The sequence below is a fragment of the Hydractinia symbiolongicarpus genome, chromosome 5 (assembly GCF_029227915.1).
Source record: "Hydractinia symbiolongicarpus strain clone_291-10 chromosome 5, HSymV2.1, whole genome shotgun sequence".
NCBI classification, from domain to species: Eukaryota; Metazoa; Cnidaria; class Hydrozoa; order Anthoathecata; family Hydractiniidae; genus Hydractinia; species Hydractinia symbiolongicarpus.
This window is the reverse complement of record NC_079879.1, coordinates 13,043,072-13,066,990: the sequence shown is the minus strand read 5'-3', so window position 1 is coordinate 13,066,990 and position 23,919 is coordinate 13,043,072. Positions and strand designations below refer to the sequence as shown.

Below are 23,919 nucleotides of genomic sequence, written 5' to 3'. Positions count from 1 at the left end.
AGGAAACGAAAACATATGCTGGTTTTACATGTTACAAGCAGCTGCAAAGTTTTAGCGAATAGCAAGTTTGTGTTAACAATCTTCTGTCTCTCTTTATACTTCACATGGTCAATGTATTTTGTGCAATACGAAAGAGGTTTTATTCATATAACCCATTTTCGTTCCCAGGGGATCTCTTTACCGCGCAAATAGTTGTTTTCTAATCTTGCTGTTTTATGATGAGTACAAACACATTTTTTTATTTAAGTTTTCCTTTGGCTTCCCTTAAGTTAGCCTTGGCTTCCAAATCACTCTTTAATGCTAAAGGATGCATTGTTATCAAAATTTAAATAACGGTTATTTTTTATTGTTATCCTGTCTAAGTGGATTTTTCCACGGGCTTTATCGACTAGTTGTTAATAAAAAAACTGTAACAGCCGGATAAAGGCGTTGGCAAAGGGGCAGTAACTGCCTCCTGCCTTCTAATAATATAAAAAATTTAAAAAAAGAAGAAAAAGAAAACCACAACAAATCGCAAAATTTCATCGTTTAAAGATGGTCTCAACAGTCCTTTTTCTATTTTTACAAAACGTTCTAGCAGACCTTCCAGCTATTTCAAGTAACTGTGTGAGTAGCTATAAACTAGATATAAAAGCGCCACCCATAAATGGATGTTGAAAAGCCTCTCTATACCAGAAACCCTGTGCCCGATGCTCACATTTTAAGTATTTTTGTTCTCCTGATGTATTCTGGGACAAAAAGAATGTGAGTATAAAAAGTTTATCTTAACATGTTAAAGCCTTTAACCTAGGAACTTGTGCAAGTTTTACAACTTTTTTAGTTGACTTACAGATAATTAATTAACCATTTAAGCAATATGGGATCAGTTGATACTGCTAAATCTTCAATCTTCAATTCAATATGTTTTTATTTTCAGTTGCTAAACGTTTTAGAAGGAAAAAACTGAAAATATTAAAGCATGAAGACTAGAAGATGCAACTGGCAAAGTTGTTATTGAAATAATTGCCTTAAAGACAAAAAAATAAACTAACAACAAAGGCTTGCATACCAAAGCACAATATTTTTCACAAACCAGTCTCTGGTACTACTTTTTTTCCCTTTCTGTCATAAAATATCCTTTGTATCCTACAATTCGGTTACGTTTTAAACAGCAAAAAAATTGAAAACTTATAAATAACACAAAATCGCCAAAGTTTATCTCTTGCAAAAATATCTCTATTTCTCCTATATATATACATATATATAAATACAATATATACGTATAAACAAAGACCTCTACAATACGTATTTATTCTTGAGTATTATAAATGACGAGATTATTGTGGTACTGTTCAGAAAGATGGATTTGTTGTGTTTAAAATATTTCAACTTAATTCGACTTTAGAAGAAGCGGTTACACAGGCGTGTACATCGTAGTTAAAATCTTCATTTTTCCGGTTTACCATTCCATGCTTTGTTTTCAAGAAGAGATTTGAATAACAAAAATAAGATGAATTTTTTACGCTATGTAAAAGTTAAAATAAAAACCTGAGACGTACTAAAGAAAGCACATACGAGAAAGGTGTAGTAGTAAATGTTAACGTTTGAACGGGATGCACCTCATCATAATAAATTACTTGGAGTTCATTAAAATAAATATAATGATTGCAAAGAAAAATGTCGAACATAACTCAACCAAAAATACATCAATTGATACACGTTTTTTTGTAATGGTGTTTCGTTTTAATACGAATGAACTTTTGGATAAAAACCATCCAGGCTTATCATATTCTTAGCGCGGTTAAAGTTAAAAGATTTGAGAATGTAAACCGGTGTAAAAATCACCCCTGAGGTGCTTTTGTTAAAGCTTCCTTATTCAACTGGCAGACTAGATTTTGTATGAAAAAATCACCTCACATGAAAATAAAGAAAATACATTTTACTTCAATGACAGGATACAAGTTTATCATTTTTTTTTGAGTATATTTAGAATGCAAGCAAAATTCCAAGAAAAACATATTCTTAGGATATTTTTAACTTTTTGTCTAATTTCATGTTGGATATTCTCATAATTCTTTTAAAAAAGTGCGCAGCTTCCATATAGTATGCTCCAATTGGACTTATTAATCCTTGTGATGCATATCTATAAAAAAACTCGTGGAGCCTGTGTTTATTTGAGAATTGAGAAACTTGTTTTTACCTTTAAATCCAGAATTGCACCTATCAAGAAAAAAACAATATCTCATTAAGACTAGGTTCTGGTGTTAAAGATTAGATACATATTACACTTGCTTTTTATCAGCAATACAAATCATTTAATAAAAGTATAGTCAATATTATACCTGAAATATTACAAGATGAACAGCGGAGACTAAGAAATACTAAAAAAGCTCTACTATCATCTCCATTTTTTCTTGTAATCCTTCTTGTACATTTATCGCAAAGGATGCGGAAAGCATGCCCAATTAGAACGTAGATATTAGCTTTGTAGCTGCGCTAGTCTGGCACCCTAAATGGTGCGACGTCGCTTAGCACCCTTGCGGTATGTATGAAAAATACGCTATTTAGGGAGTGCGTACAAGGACTTTTCCGCAGCACCCTAAATGGTGTTAGTATGGCACCTCTAAAACTGTCTGTGCAGTTACAACAAAGTTATTTCTAGTTTATTGGACTCAGTTTTAAGTTCTACCTAAAAATCTCTAGCCAAAGGTTTTTTTGAATGAAGACACCAGACATTTAACTTGCAACTTACCTTTCTTTTCACTTCTTCCCAGCAATGGGTGATTAAGGTATTCTCGCCTCGTTGGCTTGGCAAAGCACATATACAATACACTGAGGGGTAAAAGAGCTTAAGTCTGTAGGCTGCTATAGAAATGTCCAAACGTTTCTTTTTGCTATCTTTTATGTATCTGTCTTTGACAGTGCTGCTAGGGGACCAGCGACGTGCTTCCCTATTAATCGCTCGGTAACTCCATTGTTAGCAGCTGCGGAAGCTCCCCCTGATCTTGAAGAGTACAATCCATATTGGCCACAATCATGAAATGATTCGCTTAGGTGTTTGACGAATGTTTTTCGAGCAGCACTGTATGAAATTGCTTTATTCCCTATCGCGTTATGACCATGCTGCAGATCAAAAAAGACTCCGGATCTGAAATTTTTGACACCTTTAAGTACTTGTGTAGCCAATATAATGGACAAGCAGTGCTGTCAGTTTTTGCAATATAGACAGTGTTGCCATCTCTCAACTGATCTGTTTTTGACTTTTCAATGAAAATTTGGGCAGAATCCTTTTCTAATTTTAAGTGTTTCAGTCTAATGTTCAGGAGTTCACTTCGCGAAGCCAAAAATACATAAAATTATAAATCTTAGATGCATCAAATTTTCGGACTTTTCATACTTAGCCACCAATGTCTTAATCATTTCCGCAGTAAATGGTTCTTTACGATTTGTACTATTTTTTGAAAGTAGCCGTTTAGCTCCTTCGAATGCTAACTTTTCGATTGGGCTGTCGTCTGTAGGCGATTCAAAACCTGTATTTAGGTGTCCCCATCGAATTCCACAAAAAGCCGAAATGACTGTACTGACAGAACTCTTTTCTACGACTAAATCGTTTAGAAAAATGCAAACGAAGAACGGGTCAGCCGGACAGTGTAAAACTTCAAGATAGTTACTGGTCCATTTCACCCACCTATGCCATGCCCTACGATATTTACTGATTGTCCCTGGAGCAAAGGCTGCGTTGAAAAGAGCTGGTAGGTTAGCAGCTTTTTGTCGTAAAGACTCGTCCCTAATAGAATCTAGTTTCTTCCAGATCCCAATGTTGAGGTGATCTGTCAAAGAAGAACAACTAGTTGATTAACTAATACAAAGTTTGCGTAATCAACATGTAAATTCTACATTACATCTTAGAAATTATAGAAATAAGTTTCCAGTAATGTTCTTAAACTATAAGCGCGCAAACTTTACTGAGCACGGAAAGCACCTATTACAAGTCTTCCAGCTATATAATTTGAGGTATCGTGAAATTATTGACAAAAAATAAAAATAAATTAATCAAGTTTTTCGTCTGTAGTCGTGAAGTCGGAGGTAGTGGGATATCGTGAACAAATTATTCCCCGAGCCTTGTTCTGCTATATATCATATAAATTTCACTTCTCAAGCCCTGTGCGGCGAGATTACATCAATATTTCACTGCTCAAGCCCTGTGCGGCGAGATAACAAACAATTTAAGTTTTACTCATGTGGCGTTGTGCTGAAAACAGTCAATTGATTGCTATAATTAAGTTTGTTCACGATATTCTATGGGAATCGAAGTAACATTGCTATTGCATAAAAATTAGCAAAACCGTTAACAGATTTACAACCTGTGTTATTAATGTAAAATGGGTCCAGCAGTATAAACGACTTTACAAATGAATCAAAGAATTCCCCGTCGGAAGATAATAATGGCCAAAAATAAGACGATGTCCACAAAGGGACCAATAATACGCCATCAGCTCTGCACAATTTCGCGTGTTTTAAAGTATCACCAACCATACTAATAGGTGGACAAAACCAATTAAATTCTCCTGAACAATCGCAAGAAAATGCATTAACGCTTTTTGAGCCGGAACAAAAATATTTTGAATTGAACCTATTACACTTTTGGTCGTCGACATATCGATCTATTGTAAATTTTTCGAACTCTTTTGTATGAAAAGAAATGACTCTGTGTCTATGCTCCAATTATCTGTATCCTGAATTTTGGAAAGAAAATCGGCTGTCGAGTTTTGTTCGCGAGGGATCCACGAGGCAAATAATTTTATATTGGAACGAACGCAAATTCCATAGATATCAATAGCCAAAAGATGCAAATGTTCCTTAGTGCTACCAACTTCGATTATTCGAGCGACGTTGACATTATCCGAAAACCATTGAACGTTTTCGTTCGCAAGTTTGCTTTCCAATGCCTCGAGAATAAGTTTAACAGCTAGCAATTCTCGGTATGTAGAACTTTTTTTGTTTTTCTGAGGAAGTGAAGTCGCGCCTTGCTATTGTTTTATCTAGCCTTTCTACTATGTAACCGCCATACCCGCCGCTACTAGCGTCATTGTAAACTACTTTAGTCGTTGTCGGGTTAACCCTGATTCTAAATCCGTTTGATTTTTCTAAATTTAGCAGCCAAAATAACAACTCTTTTTTAAGAGCTTCACTTATATCCATCGAGGAGTGCCAATTTTTTCTGGACTCAATAAATGCGTACATTTGTCTAGTAAAGAGTCTAGTCAACGAGCTTATTGCAATTGACATAGAGATCAAGGAACCAGCAATTCTTGAAATTAATTTTGCGCTCACCGACTTGGAATTAACAGCAGTAGATAACAGATGTAAAAGTTTTATAATTTTCTGTTTTGGTACGGAAAATTCCATTTTTGTTGTGTCGATATTAAATCCTAGCCAAGTTCCGATTTGCGCTGGTTCTAAATGCGACTTTTTTAAATTAACTATAAATCCTGTATTGCGTAGATCGTTTTGAACAAGACCGGCTTGAAGTTTTGTTAAAGAATATAATTGTGCGCATAAAATACCGTCGTCTAAATACAATGTGATTTTGATACCGCTTTTTTTCCATTTTTTAATCAAAGGTTTAAAACTTTTGTGAATACATAACAAGCGCTAGCCAGGCCGAATGGCAGAACCAGAAAGTGGTAAAATTTTGTCAACCCATTGCCGTATGTCCATGAAAAACCAAGAAATGTCCTATCCTGTTCTTGTATGCTTATGTGGTGATAACCGCTTTTGAGATCGAATGTTGACAAATAAAAATCCTTCTCTAAATGTTGTGACGCAACTTTAAGGTCTGCGTATTTAAACTTCGGAAATTCAATAATATTATTCACATGTCTTAAGTCTAAAACAAGCCTTAACTTTTTTCCTTCGGCTACAGTGAGTGGGTTGCAGCAGTATGGCATAGTTTCGACTTCCTCGATATAACCTTGCAAAAGAAGCTCCTCAATACTGTCCTCGACAAAAGTTTTGTGTCTCAAACTAGAAGCGTTGTTTTTAGCAAAAAAATTTGACGGCTTTGTTTTAAATGGAAAACGATAATCGTTTTTTATGATGCCCAAACATAGAGAACATTCTAATTCGCCTTCCCAAAATGTTTCGTTCTTTTTTAGGTTACCAACTACGGAGATGCCATTTGTACTGCCTAGCTCAAATTCCCAATTTTGACTGGCTACAGCGAGAAAATTAAAATAAACGTAAAATTAAAGATTTAACACAAATCGGACTGTCTGCAATAGTTCAAAAAACTTTTATCTTCTGTCGCTACTTTTGGATGTTAGGTAAGTTGCAAAGATTTTTGGTAGGACAATACGCCGAAATATGTCCTTGCTTTTGACAAATCCAACATAATCGCGGATAAGACCATGTAGATTCGGGGTTTCGTACGTTGGGAACAAACGTAGTATTTTGACTGTGATAATTAAAAGTATCTTCTGTGAGTTTCCGCAGGCTTATATCGTAAATTTGCTTTTTTAATTTTTTCCTTTTTTGGCATTTGCTGTTCTTATTGCTCTGTTTATGGCGCGTTCGTCCTCAGAATTAGAGGCTAGATCATCGCTTTCATATTCGTTAGCAGCTTGCCAATCCTCCCCATCCGCTAATCGTACAAGTTTGACACGTTTCCACATTAACTTCTTACCTTCTTCAAGGTGTTCTTTAGTGGCATTAACTTCATTTTCAGCGATGCTCTCTTGCGCTCTCTCTAATGTAGTAAGCAGTTTGGTGCAGAATTCCATCTGTTTTTGGTTACCTCGCCCTTTTAAGTTAGTTGACTGTAAGTTGTGTTGTTCTTCTATAGTAGCTTCTACCTTCTTTTCGTGCTTTTCTAGGAACCTTTTTGCAATTGTTTCTGCAACGGTAAAAGCAGCTTCTAAAGTTGATTCCTGATGCTTGGCAAGTGTTGCTTCGACAATCTTTTGGATTTCTTCATCCGCCATGTTTGCGACGCCAAGGCCAACTGCCGATCGAGGAAGAACCCTGCGAGAATCGCCTGAAATACTAACTCACTGCGCATGAGCGGTCACACCTGCAAAGCACATTGCCGTACAGAATCTGAAAAGACACTTAGTTTCCAGCAATCTGTAACCTCGCAATTTGATACCTGTTGATATCAACAATTTAGTGAGTGTTAGTGCCAATGTGTTCGAGTTTATATAAAAAACATGTGGAAAACGTTGAAATCTGCAGGTCATACTACCAACTGGCTGCTTAGGATCTACAACTGTTACTAAGCATCAGATTGCAGCAGGTTGTGGCAGATTGCAGCAAAATGTAACTCAGAAAGATTAGATCATGCGGCGAAGCAAGAAATTCACTTCTATTGAAAATGTACTGTAATATGTTGGAATATCCGCTGATTCTATGTTAAGTTGGCAAGATTAAGTTCCATTGAGTGCTGCGAAAATACCTCAAATTCTTACTGAAAATGTACTGCAATATGTAAGTAAAGCCGCATATTCTACAGTACGTTGAAAAGGAATATTTCTATCTTATTCTACTAAATGTAGACTGAAATCAAGATTGATAGTCAATATTGACTGGATTAAATGCATAAAAATTGAGAAGATATATGGATATTTGCAATACAACAGTCATGTGTTGATAAAAGGTCCAGTTGAATACATTTACTGATAAAAATATCATATTAAGTGGCTCGTTTTAAACATTCTAGCCTTTCTTATAATGCGAGGAATCATGTTCTGGTCCCATTAAAATGGACATTTCGTAAACTAAATGTAACGGATGCAAAAGAAAGCATGTTTAATTTAAGGAGCCAAACTGAAAATTCGAGTTTTACATTCCAGAATGTGCGCACAAATAAGAACTGTTGTTTTCACTATAATTTCTTTCAAAGCGGGCCATATATCCTAAAAATGTGCGCTCCGAGATTATTGCAGCAAGGAAAAGGATGTTTATAAAAAAATGTTACACTGTATACTCGCATATGAGAACTGGCAATTAAGTAGAGTGCGTTAAAAAAATATACCTGTTTCGGAATGAAAACTTGTTCTGCAAAATACACCACAAAAAATAGCGGGGGAAAATTAAAACTTTAAATAGCTAAACAAACGAATGTTTAAAATGTCAACAAAAAGTAATTTGTCTTATATCATTATCAGACTTATTGAAGAACATATTGGGCTCAATTGTATGTTAAACATTTATATTTCTATGCTGAACTACCCAAATAACAACGAAATAAGTAATTTACCGACCACAAAAAAAAATATTCTCATGCTCATTAAAAACTTCTGAACACAAGGGTAACATGTATACCTGGAAGACAAAACATACAACCATTAGAATAGTAAATTTCATGTTTAGAGGTCACGGTTTTGTGGATTTCTAATGACTTAAATTCAGCATAAAAACGGGGAAATGTTGAAGTTGAGGTATCTGTTAAAGCCATTTGTAGGGCCGTGTTGAAATACAAAAAACAGAATCTAAAAGACCTGGGAGTATTTTTTTTTAAGCAAATTTGACCATGTTACTTTGCTTGATATTTAATTATTGCGAAGCAATTGAGCTTTGCGAGCGAAGCGAAATTGTGGAGCACGTTTGCTACACGCGAGGTATACCAAGAGAATTATTGAGATTCTCAAAATTTCGATAGAAAAAAAATCATATAAAATCAGCGTAAAGAAATAGGACTGATATTTTTGCACATAAAGCTAGGGTCTTTTTTTTTCTAATAAAACAAATAAGTTTGGACCGAGGGGTTAAAGTATAAGTTTAGTAAAAAATGCAATAAGTACGGCTCGTACCCCCCCACCCCCGGATTTTGACCCCCCCCGTCTTTTGGTCCGGATTATACGTCCGCCGAACTTGAACACACAAAGAGGAATATGCCGTGAACAAGAAACGGTAGTCGGCATTTTAGACACGTATATTTTACAGACCCAAAATATGCCTTATTTCTTTGTATTATAGCTAATTATGGTATAAATAATTAATTAATTACTTTGCAATTTTGCTTCTAATACTATTATAGTTGTATTTTAATGAAACATAATAGTATTAAAACGGTTTTCTTCTTTTGAAAAAATTTATTGCTAGTCCTGTTTCTAATCGACTTTACTTGTGTATTTTAAGCTTTTTTGTTGCTGTGCTTTTTCTGGAGATTTTAGTTGGATTGGAAAGCTCCTGTGTAAGGTACCCATTCCTAAAGAACTAGAAATTAAAAAAAAGGTTGCGAAGCATTTCGCAAGTTGCAAGCAAAATTAAACTATCCAATACTTTGTCCCTAGCGCTTCTTGTTTAATATTGGCGCTAACATCTTCCGAAATACATCAAAATTGAATATCATATAGAAGAACCCTGGGGACGAGGTAGGAAAATGAAAGCTCTGCGGAACAATTAGTTGCTCAAAAAGTTTTTTTGCGAATAGACTGCGCGAGTATTTGATGTGCGTGGGATATTCTTTTCAAAATGTGCGAGAAAATTAGATTACGCGAAACTAACAAAAACGAATAACGCGTGTTAAAATTTTGTACCGCCTTTTCTTTTCCCACAGAATGGTAAAAGTAAAGAGCGCAATACAAAATTACACTTTTAGCAGTATTCCGAAAGATATGTGATACATCGAGTTGTACTACCCGCAGAAGTTGGTCCTAACGTTAACGATTTCGTAAATGACCTCACAACAAAACAGTATTTTTTTCACGTAAAAATACCGGCAGTAGAAGCCACAGAATCTGCTGGAACGAATTTCGAAAACTCACGGGAAACAATTAAAACAAAAACAAACAAATCAAAACAGTTTTTTAACTTTATCAAGATTTATTAAATAGCTTCAAATTTGGGCAGAAAAACAATAACGGATTCGCCTTCTTTTCACCACACACATTAGAAGATTACATCACTCACTCCCATTGTACACAATCTAAAAGAAAAAGAAAACGTTTTCATATAGTGAAGCTTACTAATTTTATACGCAAAGTTCCAACCATACCAACAGTTTCCAAATCTGACAAAATAATTTTAGAAGTGTTTATTTTTTCAGAATTTGATTGATGCAAGGCCAAGGGAAATTAAATAAGTTTATTGTCCTAGACCCATTTAAAAACATATGCTTCTCATCATTCGGTTTTTTTTCAACCAACATTAATGTAATCACCCAGAGGAAATTATAATGTCTCTTGTGTGTGTTTTAGAAGCTGAGTACACAAATACACAAATATTACAAGTGCTGAACTTTGGCAATCATATTTTGCAATCAGACCCTTTTAAAAACTATGCTGAACCATGTCAATTATTAAATTCAGCACTAATAGAAAAGCACCTTGGATAGGATTCTTTGTTGGGCGAATAAAATGACTGACAAATGGTTTATCGTGAATGAAATAGTAATTTTTACACAAATAATTTAAAAAATAATGAACTTTGTTATGTGGGTTGTTCTCAAACACACGTGGGCGGTGGACAAAAAACTGTGATGTATTTTCTCTTGGTCTATTATTCCTGAGAATATTCTAAAATAAGAGGGTGTCAATAAGCTGCAAACAGCCACATATATAAGGGCAAGTTCAGGCAACTTTTCCAATTAAATTAGTGATTGTCTTCCAAAACCGCCCGCACTTTCCCGAACTTGCCTGGAGCATTTTCAAAATTCAATTCCTTGTAACATACCTTGTGGACGATAGTTGGAAAAAGATGCTTTAAGAGAAAGAAGTTAATAAAAATTAAAAGTTATTTATCAAGTAAATTTTATCAAAAACCATCAAAAACAGTTCTTTTAAGAACTTTACTACCACATAGTTTACTTTATGGTCTATGCAGGTTTTTTCGGGTGAATACTTCAATTTTTTGGCAAAACGCTCAACTTGCCCAAAAACGCCTGCACGTTATATGGCGTATGCAGCTTATCAGCACCCTTGTTCTAAAATTACAAGCAGTTTCGAAGATGCCCACGCCGTTTAGAGGACGTGGTGCGGCTTGGGCATCCTTGAAGTTCTGTTTAATGACAGTTTTAATGTTTTAATGTCGTTTTAAACCTCAGGTTCTCAGGGAGGGTGTACGGAAAACTAATTCCTATTGACAATTACATTGCTGTTGGTTTGATAGCAAAAGTGGATATTTTTTTAATTACTGAAACAGGTTACTTATATAATAAATAAAAAATGATAAAAAACGGTTGGTCAGCTCACTCTAGCGCCCAGAGCTATTTGTTTTGTCTGCGCCCTAGCTACAGGTTTTCCTATATCTGGCTATCAGTTAGGTAGTAATACAGCTTCTCCATATGTATTCTACAAATTACTTTCAATTCTTTTATACAAAACTGAGCTCTAGCTAGCTACCTTTCGTGTGATTAAGCCTTACCTTGATTTGGATAAAACCAATTAAAATTGATAATATTGTATTCTTACATCCTCTTAGAAACAATAAAATAAAACACAGCTCGGCGCGTTATAATTGTACAAATTACTTCAATTTTTCTTTAGGAAAGGGTACCTTACACAGGAGCTTTCCAATCCAACTAAAATCTCCAGAAAAAGCACAGCAACAAAAAAGCTTAAAATACACAAGTAAAGTCGATTAGAAACAGGACTAGCAATAAATTTTTTCAAAAGAAGAAAACCGTTTTAATACTATTATATTTCATTAAAATACAACTATAATAGTATTAGAAGCAAAATTGCAAAGTAATTAATTAATTATTTATACCATAATTAGCTATAATACAAAGAAATAAGGCATATTTTGGGTCTGTAAAATATACGTGTCTAAAATGCCGACTACCGTTTCTTGTTCACGGCATATAGGGGGGGGGGGGGGTCAAAATCCGGGGGTGGGGGGGTACGAGCCGTACTTATTGCATTTTTTACTAAACTTATACTTTAACCCCTCGGTCCAAACTTATTTGTTTTATTAGAAAAAAAATACCCTAGCTTTATGTGCAAAAATATCAGTCCTATTTCTTTACGCTGATTTTATATGATTTTTTTTCTATCGAAATTTTGGGAATCTCAATAATTCTCTTGGTATACCTCGCGTGTAGCAAACGTGCTCCACAATATCGCTTCGCTCGCTTCGCTCGCAAAGCTCAATTGCTTCGCAAAAATTGAAGTAATTTGTACAATTAAAACGCGCCGAGCTGTGTTTTATTTTATTGTTTCTAAGAGGATGTAAGAATACAATATTATCAATTTTAATTGGTTTTATCCAAATCAAGGTAAGGCTTAATCACACGAAAGGTAGCTAGCTAGAGCTCAGTTTTGTATAAAAGAATTGAAAGTAATTTGTGGAATACATATGGAGAAGCTGTATTACTACCTAACTGATAGCCAGATATAGGAAAACCTGTAGCTAGGGCGCAGACAAAACAAATAGCTCTGGGCGCTAGAGTGAGCTGACCAACCGTTTTTTATCATTGTTTATTTATTATATAAGTAACCTGTTTCAGTAATTAAAAAAATATCCACTTTTGCTATCAAACCAACAGCAATGTAATTGTCAATAGGAATTAGTTTTCCGTACACCCTCCCTGAGAACAAGGTTTAAAACGACATTAAAACATTAAAACTGTCATTAAACAGAACTTCAAGGATGCCCAAGCCGCACCACGTCCTCTAAACGGCGTGGGCATCTTCGAAACTGCTTGTAATTTTAGAACAAGGGTGCTGATAAGCTGCATACGCCGTATAACGTGCAGGCGTTTTTGGGCAAGTTTAGCGTTTTGCAAAAAAATTGAAGTATTCACCCGAAAAAACCTGCATGGACCATAAAGTAAACTATGTGGTAGTAAAGTTCTTAAAAGAACTGTTTTTGATGGTTTTTGATAAAATTTACTTGATAAATAACTTTTAATTTTTATTAACTTCTTTCTCTTAAAGCATCTTTTTCCAACTATCGTCCACAAGGTATGTTACAAGGAATTGAATTTTGAAAATGCTCCAGGCAAGTTCGGGAAAGTGCGGGCGGTTTTGGAAGACAATCACTAATTTAATTGGAAAAGTTGCCCGAACTCGCCCTTATATATGTTGCTGTTTGCAGCTTATTGACACCCTCTTATTTTAGAATATTCTCAGGAATAATAGACCAAGAGAAATTACATCACAGTTTTTTGTCCACCGACCACGTGTGTTTGAGAACAACCCACATAACAAAGTTCATTATTTTTTAAATTATTTGTGTAAAAATTACTATTTCATTCACGATAAACCATTTGTCAGTCATTTTATTCGCCCAACAAAGAATCCTATCCAAGGTGCTTTTCTATTAGTGCTGAATTTAATAATTGACATGGTTCAGCATAGTTTTTAAAAGGGTCTGATTGCAAAATATGATTGCCAAAGTTCAGCACTTGTAATGTTTGTGTATTTGTGTACTCAGCTTCTAAAACACACACAAGAGACATTATAATTTCCTCTGGGTGATTACATTAATGTTGGTTGAAAAAAAACCGAATGATGAGAAGCATATGTTTTTAAATGGGTCTAGGACAATAAACTTATTTAATTTCCCTTGGCCTTGCATCAATCAAATTCTGAAAAAATAAACACTTCTAAAATTATTTTGTCAGATTTGGAAACTGTTGGTATGGTTGGAACTTTGCGTATAAAATTAGTAAGCTTCACTATATGAAAACGTTTTCTTTTTCTTTTAGATTGTGTACAATGGGAGTGAGTGATGTAATCTTCTAATGTGTGTGGTGAAAAGAAGGCGAATCCGTTATTGTTTTTCTGCCCAAATTTGAAGCTATTTAATAAATCTTGATAAAGTTAAAAAACTGTTTTGATTTGTTTGTTTTTGTTTTAATTGTTTCCCGTGAGTTTTCGAAATTCGTTCCAGCAGATTCTGTGGCTTCTACTGCCGGTATTTTTACGTGAAAAAAATACTGTTTTGTTGTGAGGTCATTTACGAAATCGTTAACGTTAGGACCAACTTCTGCGGGTAGTACAACTCGATGTATCACATATCTTTCGGAATACTGCTAAAAGTGTAATTTTGTATTGCACTCTTTACTTTTACCATTCTGTGGGAAAAGGCGGTACAAAATTTTAACACGCGTTATTCGTTTTTGTTAGTTTCGCGTAATCTAATTTTCTCGCACATTTTGAAAAGAATATCCCACGCACATCAAATACTCGCGCAGTCTATTCGCAAAAAAACTGTTTTTGAGCAACGAATTGTTCCGCAGAGCGTTCATTTTTCTACCTCGTCCCCAGGGTTCTTCTATATGATATTCAATTTTGATGTATTTCGGAAGATGTTAGCGCCAATTAAACAAGAAGCGCTAGGGACAAAGTATTGGATAGTTTAATTTTGCTTGCAACTTGCGAAATGCTTCGCAACCTTTTTTTTAATTTCTAGTCTTACATCATATCATGTCATTATCTTATACTGATTACAGCGGAAAAGTCCCTAATATCATCGTCATGTCTTTGTCTATCTTGTGTCTTAAAAACGATGTTGCATATCCACCCCAGTGCATTTGTTGCACAACATTCTCACTCCATGTAAGCCTATTTGCAAAGCTGCAGAACGGAGTGCAAAGTATTTTGTTTTGATATTTTGGGTTATAGCCACAAGTGTCCCACAGCCACAAGTGTTAAAATGGCGTCGGTGTTGTCTTCTAATTCTGCGGAAAATCTGGAGGATGAGAATGGTATTCCTAAAAACGAAATGGACATGCACTCTGACGATACTTTTTTAACCCAGACGCAGTTATCAAATCTAGAGTGTTGTGTGGAAAAAATTGTGGACTCAGTACTTACACGAGTAAGTTTTAGCAATTATATTAAGTTTTTACTGCACTGTCCTTTAGCTAAATAGGATTTCGATTTCTGCATTAAAAATGATATGTGCCCACGCTTTTCCGGGTGCTTATAGACGAATTTTAATTTTTATAGTTTTTTTTGAATCATATTTAGTGTCTAGTTTTTTTTCGGGCACTGTTCAGGCCTTTGCGGATTTTTTCGGCTGAATACTTGAATTTTTTTCAAAACGCTGAACTCTTCTGAAAAAGGCTTTTTATGGCATATGCGGCTTATCGGCACCCTTGCATTGGATCTTTCAGCTATATATAACTTAAAAAATGATAGTCGTGTAACAAATCTGATGCACTATTGTTTTTCTCACAAAATCTAAACTACGCAAGGAAATTGACAAAAAAGTAACTTTGTTACTTTATCTCTTTTGTTGTTTTGAGAAAATTTTGTAGCACTAACATCCAAAACTGCTTGCTTTGATCCTATTCAAAGGTAAAAATGGCTTCAGACAAGAAAAGTTTTATATTTCATAGTGTACACAAACTATGCAAGGATGGAAACTTCACTGTTACAAAATTTCGTTATTCTATTTTTTAAACATGTAATCAAGATTTTTATTGAAAATACCAAATCAACTACAGAGCTAAAAATGTAACATGGTATACCAATGTTCACAATTGGCTAAAATCCTGCCTATGTTTTTTGAACATGTCCATATACAGCGGTTTCAGCGAGTCGGCACCCTCCTGAAATATCTTGCAAACTTGTTACATAATGAAAATTTTTAAGCAGTGTAGACTTATCCTCTTAATAAAATTCTTATGCCCGAAAACGCTGGCACTATTTATGGTGTATGTGGCTGTTCGGCACCCTCGTTTCCAAATTAGGTTTCTTTAATGCATCGCAGGAATTTCTCAACTTTTTTAAACAAAATAAATGTGATTTTTAAATTCCTCATCTTTATAATAAGGGATGTTTTACTTTTTGTATACTCTTTATGTGTATTTATTAACGCTACAGCATCATGGCATTGATCGAAAAGCGATGTTCTGTTAAAATAAAAAATACTCTTTTTAAATGTTATTCATGAAATTATATAACCACTTGTAAAGGTATACATTCGGTGCAATGTCTTCGTTTTTGGGAGTTATATCATATATACATATTGCATTTCTTAGAAAATTCGCAGCACGATGTGAAGGTTTGAAGCTATCATTGGGTATAACTACGTTATTTCATTTTTTAAATTTCCAGTAAAAGTTTCTATAATTAACTTTAAGATCTCTTTAAAATGTGTAACAACTTTAAAGCATTTCAAAAGTATCTTGACATCAATCAATTTTCTTCAAAGTTAAGAAACATCCAGGACGAACCCATACGTTTCTTATAAAATATATTACGAAGAATCCATTTTTGAAGTTCTACATAATATAAAAGTTTCTTGTGTCTGTCTGTCTGTCTGTCTGTCTGTAGTCTAGTAAACTAAACTCATCATTTTTCCCTTTTTGATATTTTTGATGAGAGAACGGAAAAAGAGAGTTTAGAATAACCTACCATAACACTTCATATCTAAATTGACAACTTATTTTAAAATTAGAAGTGTTAGCCCTTAAATTTCAAGGTATTGTTTTTAAATATTTGTATAATTACTTTGGAAGTGACTTTAAAACATGGCCAGCCCTTAAAATTAGAATTTTTTTACATCGGCATTAAAACTGCCGACGTGAGATACATTTTAACTGATTTGCGTCGGCAATGCGTTGACATTTTTTTTATGTAGTAAAATTTTTCAGCTGGCAAAAACTTTCGTCATTCACCTTGTATTGGGGCTAGACCTCACATAAATTCGATGTATTGATCTCCTAAGACGATGACAAATGAAAACGGAGTACAAGTCCCATTGACCTACCTTCCTGATGGTGTACTTCGTTAAGTTAATATTTCACTGCCAACTGTCTTTCTATATGTTTCGAGACAAACTCATTAGAAAGTACAATGTGCACGTGTTATTTACCAACTGAAGGTCAGGGCATTCAATAAGTTGTGTATCGCAAAAGTCGCCGGTGACATGTTTCGAAAATGCTTGTCACCGGCACAGTTCACCATGAAGAAAAACTGTACAGGAGACTCAATTTATAGAGTCTTCACAAAACATCTCTCCTCACAAAACCGAGGGCAGGGCTGACTTATTGCCTGCTGTGTTGTGTGGGAGAGAGAACTTCAGGTTCAGGACAGGGTATATTAAATTAACATATGTTTATTAACATTAACATATGTTTATTACTAAACTCATGAATGGGTTTATCTTCATCTAATTAATAATGCAATAAGATTATGGGTTCACACTGAACTTAATTTTAAAACAAAGGTTAAGATTTGTGACTTATAAGTAATGATGTGGACATCGAGGAAATTTGAACTTTTTCACAAAGTAATTCTTAAAGATAAAAATAAACACCAATCCTTGTTTATACCCTAGTTTTCATTTCTCTCTCTTCAAGTATTCTCTTTTCTGACTATTTCCTTATATCCATTGTCAGCTTTATCAAAAGACAGCTCAGGCAGTGCTTTCTCTGCGACTATTCATATTTTAGATTTTATCACGTATTATTATTTTTGTTTTTTGTCACTGTCATTTTTTCTACTCATGCAATGCTCTCTTGGAAGCCACTCTCACTTTGAGCATTGGCGGTAAAAACAAAAGATTTCTTTGATGTTGAATAAACTCATGTTAAACGCAAGATTTTATTATCAAAACTTTTTGTTATTAAACACATGCATAAACATATGTTTATTGCATGTAAAATCGCCATGCGTTTATTTTCAGCATTCCCACCTATAAGTTTAACTTTAAAACTTTTAAAGTAAACATATGTTTATCAATAAACGCATTGGTGGGAACCAGGCTTTATAATTTTTTTTTTCTTTTGAAAAGTAGCTAGTTGTTCATGCTCAGTTTTCCGCCTACATATAACTTTGTTGAAAACATAATGACAGACATACTGCAAATAATACCACAAACAAACTTTGTTGGCATAGAGTTCTTAAAAGCTGTATTTGGGTATTACCGAAGCCACTTAACTCTGTTTACTTTATGGGTTGCCTCTTTTTGTAGCCAGGTCAATGGAATTATAAAACCACTCTTTTGTATTTCAGTAAGGATTCAAGCGAGTTTGGGAAAGTGCAGGACTTGAAAGAAACCACAGATTTTATTTGAAAAGCTATCTATGCTCGCCTTAGTGTATATGCTGCAAGTTCAATCAGTTGGCACCTTTGCATTTTATTTTTTCTATTCTTACAATAAAAATAGTTACAAGTAAAATTTTTTGTCAAATTTAACCTAACCTAGCCTTTTCTGGTATGTTGCCCTAATTTGTAAATTTTGTGCAAAATTTTTACACAATACCTTTTGATTAAAAATTTTGCAACATGTGTTGTATTTCAAAACAAGAAAAAAGATAGATAAGAATAAATCAGGTGTTAATCATCAGATAATAAAATCCCCAGGTAGGGCAATAAATGGGGGGTTCTTATATTTTGTACTGGTGAAACAAGTTTTTAGATGGGGAATAGATTTTATCCCAAAAAAGTGTAAAACTTTATCTATTTTTGAGTGAGGTTATGAAGCCCTTTCATGACAACATTACAAGTACAAAAACAACGACATGCTTGTGATGTATACGCTGCTAAAAATTTTATTTTATGTATTTTTATTACTGAACCAAGGCTTTTTTCCTTATATTTGCGTAAATCAGTTGTTTATTTTTATTTAAAACAATTAAAGGAAACATTTAATTAATAAGCTTTCGATGTTCTCAAGGGTTGATCCAAGCCAATTTGGACATCAGTGTGCCGATTTTGGGGACATCTAACTTAGAAACACATATTTTATAATGCTTGAGAATTGCATTATTTCTTCTTTTCTGGATATTTTTATATCTCATGTTGTATTTATATATATATCTTCAATCACAGAGATGATATATTTTCATGAAAAAACTATGTTCTATACTAAAAAAAAAAGAACGATATGCTAAAGCCATGTATTTTTGTTGCCCTTAAAGTTTTTCTATCCACAGCGCTATCGACACCCAAAATAAATTTCTGGATCAGCCCCTGGTTTTTTGGCCTGCAAGCATGAAAAAAGAATTAAAAATTATGAGGGCTAATTGAAACAGAAATGTTGTTTTCTCACAAAAAATAAATGCAAAGCTTTTTTAAAAATAACTGCATTGTGTAGTCTGACCTTTATTGCTGTTTTAAACAATGTTCATTTCACATTAGTGTTTTAACCTTTTGTTGACCTCTGTTACTGTAAATTCTTGTGGTTTTGCTCATTCTTTTCCTTTGACATTGATATATAGTGGTAGTTAAGAAACCTTTTAAATTCTTTGCAATTTGAATATAGAGAACAAACAAATGACATTTTTAAGTTATGTGACTTTAACTGTTAATTTGCAACTATATATGCATCAATTTATTAAGGAAAAACTTTTATTTTAAATTAGGGTTGTTTGTAGACCTCAGTCCTGTTTTAAAGTTACTATTATAATAAAATCACAAATCCATGTTATTATTCGCTAATTTTCAGGACGGAATAAGATATTACCTGGTCAAATGGTATGAGACATGGATAGATGAGCAATCTTTGCTTTTAAAATGCCAAGATATTGTTTCAAACTATTGGAATTCATTAAGTGAAGAACTAAACAATGCAACAGAAGGTGGCACTGATTTGAATGTTCATAATGTGATACAATCAATAGGTTAGTACGGGACCCAACTTTAAATAAGCAACACTTCTTTTTTGTATAAATCCATTGTGTTCATTTTTCATTTTTATTATTATTATTGGTCACCAACCTCGCACAAAACAGCATTTTTTGCAAAGGTGAAAGGTTAATTGTATTTTTTATTTTAGGTGGGAAACTTAATTCTGAAGCTGTGTTTGATCCAATGCTAACATTATCTAAAGGTGATTGCAAACAACCACTGTTGTCAAAAAATAAGGATATTATTAAAGAAAATTTTCCTCCGTCAAAACAGGTAAATTTAGTGCGTGACTGTATCTTTTTTTGGCAAAATCATTGTTTTGGCTGTTTTGTTGTACATGTTTATTTTATTTTTAAGAAAAAAGTATTAAAAGAACATTTTTCATATTTTAGGGTAATGCAGATACTTCAAGAACGGAAAAGATTGAAGAAGTCATAATTGACCATTCTGTATCATTGCCAGGAAGGGCCAATAACACCTGCGAGGTGTGTGGTAAAGTTTTATCTTCTAAAAAGGTTCTTCGGAGACACATCATTTTAAAGCATTTAAAAAATGGTCGTCACCAGTGCTCAATATGCTCTCGTAGGTTTTTTTCCAGCCATGAACTTAGTCGCCACATGCCTGTGCATACTAACATTAAAGCGCATGAGTGCAAGGAATGTGGCAAGGCATTCAAGCAAGCTGGTCAGTTATATAAACATTTACAAATACATACTGGAGAAAAGAAATTTGAATGCGACATTTGCAAGCATAAATTTACACAGAAAACAAATTTGCACAATCATTATTCCACCCACTCTCAGGAAAAACTGTTTGAGTGCAAAGAATGCAAAGTTAAATTTAAACATAGAAACAGTGTTTATATTCATTGCAAGCGTTATCATTCTGGAAAAAGAGACTCAGTTTGCACAATGTGTGATGCTGGTTTTCAAAGCAAAGTGTTACTGAGAAAACATGTTAGAGAAACACACTCAAATGCATTGTATAATTGTGACAAGTGTCCTAAAAAGTTTATGTTGCAAAAATATCTAGATAAACATTTACTGAAACATGAAGCTGATGCTATTTGTAGTGATGACGCAACAAAAAAAAGGACTGCAAATTGTGAAAAGCAGAACCAATGTGTTGTTTGCAGTTTGTCATTTAAAACGGTACAACATTTAAAAACTCACATGGATGCACACCAAGATGTAAAAATAGAGCATAAGTTAAAAAACGGCAAGGGTGAAAGTAATGAAAATACTTCTAAAGATATTTTAGAAAAGTCTGGTGAGATTTCTGAAAATGTAAAAACAGAGCAAAGTGGAAGCACTAAAAAAATTAGTGTGTCATGCTCCACAATTACACCAACTGACAAATTAAGCAAAGTAGAAGATACCCAATTATACAAATGCCCAAATTGTGATGCAGAGTTTTCAAAGAAAGAGTATTTAAAAAAACATTTCCAGGTACATTCTAACAAACGATATGTCTGTATTTTTTGTGATAAGTCTTTTAAGTGGGAACACAGTCTAACCAGACATCAAGAGTTGCAACATCCAAGCAGCATCAAGGCAAACAATACACATATTGCAAACCAAGAACAAAAATCCGAAGAAAATAAACAATCTGTTTCTCATTCAGACAATCATAAAGTAGGAGTAATTGGTAAGTTTATTTTGTTTTGTTTTTTACCACATTTACTGCAACAAGCACTGTTTTCAAGAAAACTACACTCCTGAGTTGCAAGTGAAAAAATACTATCATCGAAAAACAAAATTGAGTGTCATGTTTGCTTTTATGTGCCATTAATTTAATGCTTTAAACTTTAACTTTGATTTTTGTTTTGTTTTTCCATTGCTTGTTATAGTAAATATTTATTATTTAACTACTTTTTTGATAATGTGTCGAAAAGTACTATTATTTCAAATTATTTCTGCTATTCCTATTACCAAAATTTGACCATGTTTTCTGAAATGAGGCTAATAAGAAAAAAAAGTTCTATGTAATGTAGGTTTCAAGAGAATTTACAGCACTTTTTTCTTACTTAAATAGATTCTATTTTTTGGTTTACATGCTTAGCTTTACTGTTTTGTATTATGGAAAATTTACGCAGCACTAAGCGAACCAAAATTTGAGAAACTTTTAAAGCTAAGAAAAGTTGAAAGATTGATATTGTAAATACCAAAACCAAACCAGCCCATAAATATTTGTTTTTAAGAGGAATGTTTTTTTTTCTCCTAAAAAATGCACAGAATCGACAAATTCTCATGTGCTAATCAGCTATTTGAACATTAGGGATTGATTTCAACAGTATAATGAAAACTAGTGATGCCATTGTATAAAACTTAAAGGTTTAAGGCCAAATAAGACAGTTAAAAATAAATAACAGTTACTTCCCCCTGGGTGACTAGAGGCCATCTGGGACAGAAAATAGACCATTTCTCCAAAGCAAGGCCAACCCATCTGTTTCAGAATCCACAGATACATCACGTCATCAAAATTTCTATAAAATTATCTCCTTAATGGATTGTCGAAGGCATATGATCCTGTGCATGTTTTGTTCAGAGTGTCACGCTCTACACAATTTGCAAAACAGGTTAATAATTTTTCAAAAAAAAATGTTTCTCGTATAGCGATCAGCCATTATGTGACATTATCAAGAACTGTAACTGTTTACTTCCCTAGTCAAGTGGATTTTTTTACAGGCCATTCATCTATTACATTTTTCCTTGGTTTGTAAATGTAAAAAGAGTATGCCCGTTTCGTTTGACTTTGAAAGATGCCAATTACATTTTTAAATTTGATTACATTAACTTAGAAATGAATGTGCAAGAACAGATTTTCCATTTGCTTGTGTAGTTGGATTGACACCCTAAACACCCTAAGTAGTAACTTGTGTGTTAGCTAAATAGTTTGCTTTATATGACATGTACAATCCTCATTTTTAGATGTTAATCTCGGATCAGCTACTGCAGAGTGTCCCGGCAATTCTGAAATGAGTTTATCAACGGAAGAATCATGTAATGTTTTAAATCCTGCGGGAAACCAGAATGTTCATTTCGTTACAGAAAAGATAACTTTAAGCAGTGATTTTACTACTGCTAAGCAGGAGGTAATATTGAAACCTCAATTCCCTTGTGAGACTTGCAACATCAATTTCTCCAACAGTCTTGAACTATTACGCCATTTATTGAACTTGCATAAAGCAGAAATAATGAAAGTAAAGAATGGATTTAAAAAAAAGCATCAACCTAGAGACTAATACTTGCTCTCTCACAGCAAACCTTTTTGTTCTTGTAAACTTTCCACCAGCACAATTTGTTGTTTATTGTGTGTTTTAGTTTCTTCTGTTAGCTGTTGATATCTTAATATGCAATAGTAATATTTTATACGTTTCAGGTTGCTTATTTTACCCTTTCCTAACATATAGCAAAAAATGCCATGTAAATTTCAATGCTTCTTTATAATTATGGTTACCCAGGTTTTTATTACTATATTTTTTACAAGCTAAAGAAGTCAAACTAGATATAAAATTGAAGGTTAAACTTTTATGTCACCAGCTCGGTGCATTTTGGGTGGATTTATTTTAGACAAATTAGGATTTAGAGAAGAAGATTTTTTAATTTGCCACATTTCGGGATATGCGGTATGTTTTGTGAACGAATTTGGGCAGGCTTTGCTCTTTTGATTGTTTTACAAAAATGCGGATTATTAATCATCAATTTAACTTTTTTATTAAATAAATATAGTGACTAACTTATATGACACTCCCAAAACCACAAAAGTGCCTTTTGAAAATTAACATTTCAAACATAATTTCAACTAGTTAAGACCTAGTACTGTGACAATTCAAAATTCAGGAAAGTCAGGGTACGAATTATTTTCCGAAAAGTCCATGTGGTAGACTTACACGCAAATTAGTTTTTGCGAAATCACAAAAAATTTATCGGCGAAAATAAATTTTGGCAAAAATATTTCCTGCATACACTTTCATCATAATTTTCTGCTATAAAATCATATTTTTTGTTTGTTTACACTGTTCTGCCTCAAGACTACTAACAATAGTGGAATATTCTTTGTTTTATAATGACGTATGTGGACATGTTTTTTTAATCCTTTGATTGAAGTGTTTATAAATATCCAACAGTAAGTTTTGATTTAAAATTGTTTCTACAAAATTCGTTTTATTTGTTGTTTGTTTGTTTGTTGTTGGTTGTTTGTTGTTTGTTTTTTGTTGTTGGTTGTTTTTTGTTGTTGGTTGTTTTTTGTTGGTTTTAAAAGCCGATTTTTTGCTTCTTTTTTTCAGTTCCGGTTGCATAAAAAAGGGTTTATTGTCTTTGCGTTTGACTTTTAACAGTTTAAAATTATATTAATTAGGGACTACCAAAAAAAAGGTGTTAAAGGAAGTTGTGTTATGTATCATAACTGA

At 33.6% G+C, this 23,919-nt stretch overlaps 1 protein-coding gene and 1 long non-coding RNA gene across 3 annotated transcripts; one reads left to right on the top strand and one right to left on the bottom strand.

Moving 5' to 3' along the window:
• Positions 1-9,676: 9,676 nt before the first annotated feature.
• Positions 9,677-11,773, bottom strand: LOC130644877 (uncharacterized). The gene is made up of 2 exons (XR_008982636.1): positions 11,344-11,773; positions 9,677-9,907 (listed from the first exon to the last, which is right to left on the bottom strand). It is a non-coding gene; the product is annotated as an uncharacterized LOC130644877 (long non-coding RNA).
• LOC130644870 (zinc finger protein 708-like) lies at positions 11,033-22,885 on the top strand. 2 transcript variants are annotated; one of them, XM_057450646.1, is made up of 6 exons: positions 11,033-11,215; positions 12,520-14,745; positions 19,327-19,501; positions 19,657-19,781; positions 19,901-21,155; positions 22,439-22,885. In XM_057450646.1, exons 2-6 carry the CDS (start codon positions 14,581-14,583, stop codon positions 22,750-22,752), a joined length of 2,034 nt encoding a protein of 677 aa, XP_057306629.1. In that variant the 5' UTR covers positions 11,033-11,215; positions 12,520-14,580; the 3' UTR covers positions 22,753-22,885. The 2 variants fall into 2 exon arrangements, with proteins under 2 accessions (XP_057306629.1, XP_057306628.1); XM_057450645.1 differs by lacking the exon at positions 11,033-11,215 and adding an exon at positions 12,049-12,196 and having other exon boundaries at positions 13,631-14,745.
• Positions 22,886-23,919: the final 1,034 nt, after the last annotated feature.

Coding starts and splice junctions, on each gene's coding strand:
- LOC130644870 (XM_057450646.1), top strand. CDS start 14,581: ATGGCGTCGGTGTTGTCTTCTAATTCTGCGGAAAATCTGGAGGATGAG. Junction 14,746..19,326: donor TGGACTCAGTACTTACACGA/GTAAGTTTTAGC, acceptor GCTAATTTTCAG/GACGGAATAAGATATTACCT. Junction 21,156..22,438: donor TCATAAAGTAGGAGTAATTG/GTAAGTTTATTT, acceptor CCTCATTTTTAG/ATGTTAATCTCGGATCAGCT.